Consider the following 7,266-nt stretch of genomic DNA (forward strand, 5'->3'; position numbering starts at 1 on the left):
AGAAAAAATTATAGTAGAAATATATTATTATATTTTATATTTATATAATAAAAATATTTAATATATTACTATATTACTCCTATTTACCTAGTTTTTCTAATCAAAATAATTATTAGTATTAAGAAAATCTATTATAAGTATAAATAAAAATATTAATTCTATAATGAAAAATAACATATTTCTATAAGATTAATAATTTATAGGAGTAATAAGTATATTTTTATAGAATATATTAATAATTAATATATTGATAAATATATTAATATTTTATTATAACATATTTTATATGATTAATAAATATATGATAAGAGCTACTAAAAGTAGAATATATGACAAAATTATGAAGCTATTATAGAAATTAGCATATTGCCTTACATTTTTAATTCATGAGAATTAAAAATACATAAAAAATCCATCTAAGATATATCAGGGATATTTGCGGTATTATATTGTCAGTGATTTTGGATCCTCGTACCATACCAAACAAGTTACTTATGGATATCCAGAAATTTTTAATCACCGGACCATGGCCTACCAAACTTATTGATCTTACATTATTAGAGATCAAATCATCCCAGCATTTAGATTACCGGAGATATTAGATCACCGTGGTGATCTCGCTGGGGTTACCAAACGCCCCCTAAAGGTTAGATCTATGATTCTTGACCTCAATTGATGTCAAAAAAAAAAAACACTTATGCAGACTCTTTAAATATCTCTCTTTCTTTTCTTTATGTGTATCCATTTTTTTGATATTTATTTTCTCCCCCCATGTCCCTGGAAAATAATTTTAAAAAAAGATAAAAAAATAAATAAGCTTTAAAAATATAAGTTTATTAAAGTTCACTCATTGCTCCGAACAATTTTCTTCGGCGGGATCACAACCATCCATCAAACCTACTTTCAACATGACCTCAACTCCCCAGTGCTAGTTATTAAATTCTAAATATTTTTCATTAAGAACTTGACTACCTTCTTGCCATCACTAATTCAACAAACTTCTTAGTTTCTTCTTTCTTCTCCGTCCTTCCCCTCTGCTTTATACTCTCTCCTCCATCCTCCCATCCCTCAAGCACGTGGCATCAACCTTCGTGTCTATAGTGCCACATCATCCATCACTGCCCCATCATTTATTTTCTAAATTTTATTTTTTAAAAAAAATACAATAAGGCTTCGTTTTTCTTTTTTCTTTTTTTCTTTTTTTTGCTTCGAAGGACTTATCATACAATACGTATACAAATACACCCAATAAAATCAGAAGGCAAAAGATCATGAAATGCTCAAGGCAACTACCTCTCATTGGCCCACAAGGTGCTCCCAAAATAACTAGCTACATAAGCAGCTACTCAATTCGCAGCACCGTTAGTCTCTCTAAAAATATACTTGGCCTGTAGGACCTCACCATTCCTCGCCATCATCTAAATGTTTGGAAGCAAAGGGTGGTCCAAGCCCACCCCCCTAAGACCCTCTGGATCCAACTGATCACCATGACCGAGTCACCCTCCAGGATAACCGAGCTGACTTGTAGTACTCGCCCCGCATGTCAAAGACCCACACAGCCAGTCCTCAACTCTGCTTTAGAAACCGAATTGTCGAATAATTGGCAGCCGCCTACTACCACAACTCTAGAGTTCGGGTCTCGGATGATAAAATTTGCACTTTCCCTTGTGCCTCCGTCCAAAATTGACCTTGAGTAAGCTCGAGGGTGGGAAATCCTAGGTGAAGAACACTAAATGAGAGGCTGTTTGAGTAAAGTAGAAACTCCAAATATTTTGAACAGTCAAAAGTCCATAAAAAAAGATAGGATGACTGATTTTATCTGCGCTTGAGCATACTTCGTCACAAATCTCAGTAACATTCTGTACTAATAAAAATACGAGTAATTTTTGCTCGCCAAATGGAGTAAAACTACGCCGTTGAGGTGGTAGCTCAGTGGAACTGGGCCTTACTTCTAACCAAATAGTTCCAAGTTCGAAACGCACGAGCATCGATTAAATTATGGAGACCGGATGCTCTCTGCTTGGACATGGAGTCTGGAAGAGCTTATTGATCCGCTGGTAGCCTCGGTGGTGTACTTACACGGAGGGTTCATGTTGGAACACTTAGGGGTAATCGAGTCGAGCCCACGGATGGGAAGGGTATGAGTAAAACCAGCCGGGGTGCCCAACATACAGTTATTTCTGCTCGTGAAGGTTGCTACGTGGGAGCGGGCTTATCCGTTCATTTTTTTTTTTTTTTTTTTTTTGCTTAATCAAAAAAAGAAAAAGAAAAAGAAAAAGAGAAAAAAAGAAGAAGAATGCAGCGTCTCCAAGAAGATAATATACCGTGCCGTGCGGTGGAGAGGATCACATTTCCACGTAAAACTCCCACCCACCCTTCCCACTCGGACGGGTTGGTATCTCTCGTTCGCATTAATCCACCGTTGGATCACCCCATCAGTCGCTTTGAGAACTGTGCAGGCGAAAATGACGGCATTCTGCGTCCTTTGCGAGCTGTGCGGTGGGCGACGATCCAACGGCGGGATTCGCGCCAGGGAAGTCCCTCCCTCGTCCCTTCCCACAATCCCACTTCCCTCCCTCGTCCCCGCGGCGTCCTCTGCGCTCCGCTCCATTAAATATCAGCCACATCGCCCACCATAAAAAAAATATCAACAAAATCTATCTTAAGAGCACAAACTATTAAAAAAAAAAAATCGTACAAAACCCTGACCGCCATAAGGCTCTCTTCCTCCCTCCCGACGTCCCTTGCTCCGGTAGGAGCCGTACCAAACCCTATCCGAAACCACCAGAGTCTGGAGAAGACGGAGAGAGCGAGAAGAAGACAAGAATAAGGCCTCTTCTTCTTCTTCCGTTCTTTAAGAAAAGGATGGTCGAATGGCCCAATTCCGGCTACCGGGCGCCGACCGAACCTACCCCGACCCCCACGGCGGCGGCGGCGGCGCCGCCGGTCGCTCCCGCCGCATCCGCCGCTCCGGCAAGGCACCCCTTCGCGTAATGGCCGGCGCCATCGCCGTGATCCTCGCCCTTGTCCTCCTCGTCGCCTTCTCCAGCCACCTCCTCCTCTCACGCCACGGAGGTCTGCTTCTCCTCTCCCTTATTGAATCCGGTCTCGTTTTCTAGGGTTGGTCTTGGTTTGGATCTGATCTTGTGACAGTTTGGTTACATTGGGCAGAGATTCGAAGCAGATTGCACGATGAGAACGTCGGGAGGAAGCAGGGGTCGAGTGTCGGACTCAAGGGAGCGATTCCTAGGGTTCTGAGATTCGGCAAGGGTTCCGGCAAGGTTGGCTGGGATTCGAGGCAGTGGGACAAGGATGACAGGAGGCGGGACCGCGATTACGCCGAGGAGGACCAGAAGTTTCCCGGCGATGGTGGCCGGAAATCGGAGAATGAGACGGTCGGGAGCCGGCCGAGCCATTCGGCGGATCATGGATTGTACAATGAGGGCGGGCGGGCCGAGCTGGATTCTTACCGGGACGAATATGAGGTCTCTTTGAAGAAAGGAGGGAAACTTTGGGAGGATGATGTAGTTGGGAAGGGTAATGCGCATGATGATTATGGCTATGGCTATGGTTTTGGTGGTGAGGGTAAGAGTGGTGGAGATGCAGTAACTGATGAATTGAAGAAGGATTCTTCTGTGATTTCTGGAAAAGGTGGTGGTGGTGGTGGAGATAGCAAGACGGAGAAGAAGCTGGCGTCGAGAAGAAAACCAAGGCATCACAAGTTTTCAGGTGAGTTTGCAATCTCTTTATTTGTATTGGGTGTATGATATTCATCATTCTGTAACTTTGATTTATGCCAATTTGATTACACTGTAATCTTATCTATGCGAAAAAGAATTGCAGTCATGATGTTAGCATAATGACCATCAATAATGACGAGGATACATTTATAAAATAATATCCAGAATATTTCTTATCAGATAAAATGGAAGTTTCATGATGCGTGTTACATAAACTTAGGGGGACTATATATTTATAGCTTTTGTAAATGCTTCTAATCAGACACCTGAATTACCAACTATAGAGGCCTCTGTAACAAATTGTTGTAGACTTCTCTGGCACTTGCTTGTGCTTATCAGGTGACTGATGCTGGTTATGTTGTTGCCCCTGCACCAGACAACAAATTGAAGTGATACAATCTGGAACAATTACAATTAGAGAGCTCGTAGTCGTTAAATATAACTCCAGTGAAATTAAATTTAAATTCTAATTGGGAAACCATGTTGAATAGACAGTTGGAGGTGCTAGTTCTGCGGATGGCGGATATCTGCCACAGATGAGTGATTGCGACAGTACATAGTAGCTTAGAGAATGGTAATATATTTAATATGAGAGCGTAAGAGTGTGTGCACACGTATGTGTGGGTGGGTGAGAGAGAGGGTGCATGGTAGCTTGGAATATATTTAATTAATATTTTTAAGATTAAGTTTAAGTCCTCTACAAATAGAGTAAAATCTCTTATTATGAAGAAGGATCAGCTAATATACTGATCTTTTAATCTTTCTTTATGTTGCTGAAGAATCCTTTTGGTTATATATTTACCTATTTATGCAATTTTGTCTGTCTATGCCTAGAAAGCCACAACATTATTCATAAACACATTTGCATGGCGGAATTGCTAATCATATTCATGGTTTGCATCATATGGTCATGTATTTTGTGTTCGATATGCTGATGAGACTCCTCCTTTATGTATAATTTGAGAAATATTTTGTTTCACTCTTTTTCTGGTGTTGCTTGCTTCAATTATATTCAAACTTTTGTCAGGTTCATCTTGCAAGATAAAATTCTTCAACTCTACAGCTCAACTTGTAGAACCTTTAGAGAGTAAGAAATTTTCAAGATTTTCCTTGCAGTATAAAGAAGTAGAAGACAGGCCTAATGATTTAGAAAATTGGGAGCCGAGATTTGCGGGGCATCAGAGTCCCCAAGAAAGGGAGGAGTCATATTATGCACGTGACCAAAAAATTAACTGCGGCTTTGTAAGAGGTCCTAAAGGATCACCAAGTACTGGATTTGATATGGCAGAAGATGATGTCAGATACATGAGCAGATGCCACATAGCTGTGTCGTCTTGCATCTTTGGAAAGTCAGATAGTTTGAGAACCCCCTATAACAAAGTGGTAAGAGGCTATTTTCTATTGTTTTTGTTTTCTATGAACTAAAAAGATGTCGATGAATCAGTTGTGAATGATATTTACTGAAGTTCTCTCAATATTTTGTCTATTTGAGGTACTTTCTAATTCTATTGCTCTTTCTTTTTTCCCTCCATGTTTATATCTTCATAGACTTTTCTTGCTGGACAGGGAAGTCCGGGAGACTGTTATGATTTTTTCTGGTTTTGAATGCTCAACTGGGGAGTGCTGTTAACAAATATTTAATTTTGTGGTATAATTTAGTATTTGTTTTGCTGTTTTATCAGTTGTGTGAGCACATTACCTTCACATGTTTGACTATTCATACTTCCATTTTACGTATATTCTGACTAGTTCATTAGTTTTTAGAACAATGACAAGATAAAACAAAAATATCCGGGCATGCATTATGATTTTTTAAGAGACACTTGGGCTTCAATTTGCAATTGAGATAGCAGTGATTGTTTTAACAGTTTTATTTAAACATTCTGAATCTCTTCTTTTTCTCTCTCTTTCTCCCCCCTCCCCCTCTGTTCTTATCACACATGAGCTTGCTCACTATTTTTACTGCTTTCCGTCTGGGGACACACAAACAAGCACACAACACACACACACACACACAGCAGTTCTTATGCATGAAATGAAATCAACCATGCTGCTTCTGTGACCAGACTATTAGAGTTAAGGCCTCTCAGACCTCGATGCCTTTCAATATGGTGGTATTTCGTTTCCATGAATTGACCCAAATAACTATCTGAATATCAAGTATGTGAATTGTTTTAAGGGGATAACAGTTAAAATAATCAATAACAATGTCTTGACACACTGTCTGAATAGATTTTCAGGCAGGCAAGAATGTTTTGAATATCTTCAGTGCCATATACAGAATGGAAGAAATTGCCTCCTCAAATTTTGGACAAATGTTTGTTCATGGTATTCTTGTATTATGTATGGGAGTACAGCATACAGCTGATGCAGAAACCCTTGTCTATGTTAGCTTGTTGACAAGTTACAAGGCTTAAGGGTTTAAAGAAAGTATTTTCTTACAACAACACTGAGTTTGAAGTACTAGGAACTCATTTTATATAACCAAGCAGTCATTAAAGATCAAGTAATAACCAACAATTTTCTTATGAAATAAATGACATGCAACATGAGAAACAGATCCTTGTCTTTGTTTTGGTGTCATTTTCGATGGATAAGATAATTGACATAAGGGTCATAAGTTTATCGAGCAGGCCTTGAGTAACAGAGATGACAGAGGAACTTGAGAGGAAAGTGAGATATGATTTTTAGCAGTCATGGACTCTTGGTAAGGATGATGGACTTTTCAACCACATTAATTTACCGTGGGAAGTAATGGCAATTGTAAAGGCTGTGGACACCTGGTAGTTGAGTTCACAAGCATAATTGGTGTCCAATTTATTGGTGACTGTGAGGTGCCAATGAAGGAAACAATGCCAAAATTAAGGTGGATGTGAACATGTGGTTGTTGTCAGATGATTTTTCAGAATTCTGGCAACTTTTGGTGGGTGAATTCAATAGCCTTTCTACATCAAGTCCATGGATTTTGGTGGGAGCTTGATGAAATGTAAATTATAATTTCATGAGAAGCAGCAATGTGGACTCAAAAGTGGGCAGTGCCATTGGCAATACCTTGTGTTAGAAAGGCAAAGGTACATTTGGGGTGAGACATTTGGGTGAGACTAACAGTTTCTGTACAATCACAACAGCCTTAACGAGTATGGGAAAATGTAAGGCAAAATGCAAGTACAGTAGAGTTATATGAGAGGCTGAATGTCCTTAACACACACAATTTGAAAAATAACCCATGTTTTTCCTCATCAATTTCTTTCATCTACGATATAAATTTTTGATCCTATATTCTGCTACATTCCTTCTTGGAAGTTGTTCTGAAGACAATAGTTATACACACTATGTAAGAAACTTTAAATGTTATTAGATAAGGTGATGATCTATTGTTTCTGTTTCTAATTATAAATACCTGCTATTACTTATTCATGGTTGTTGAAGTAACAATCACTATCTTCTGTTATGGGGCTCCTTATTTCTAGTCTTATGAGCACAAGCATAAATTATGCAGAAATAATTTTTGATAATTAAATGCATG

The 7,266-nt window shown here is 39.2% G+C and overlaps 1 protein-coding gene across 1 annotated transcript in view; it reads left to right on the forward strand.

The window, feature by feature from the left end:
- Positions 1–2,593: 2,593 nt before the first annotated feature.
- Positions 2,594–7,266, forward strand: part of LOC103722220 — a 6,457-nt gene continuing 1,784 nt past the window's right edge. Inside the window, exons 1-3 of the mRNA XM_008812695.4 lie at positions 2,594–3,075; positions 3,172–3,729; positions 4,768–5,123. Of these exons, the coding sequence (XP_008810917.2) occupies positions 2,874–3,075; positions 3,172–3,729; positions 4,768–5,123 (1,116 nt within the window). The 5' untranslated portion in view covers positions 2,594–2,873. The remainder of the gene's footprint in view (positions 3,076–3,171; positions 3,730–4,767; positions 5,124–7,266) is intronic.

Source organism: Phoenix dactylifera, chromosome 1 (assembly GCF_009389715.1).
Source record: "Phoenix dactylifera cultivar Barhee BC4 chromosome 1, palm_55x_up_171113_PBpolish2nd_filt_p, whole genome shotgun sequence".
NCBI classification, from domain to species: domain Eukaryota; kingdom Viridiplantae; phylum Streptophyta; class Magnoliopsida; order Arecales; family Arecaceae; genus Phoenix; species Phoenix dactylifera.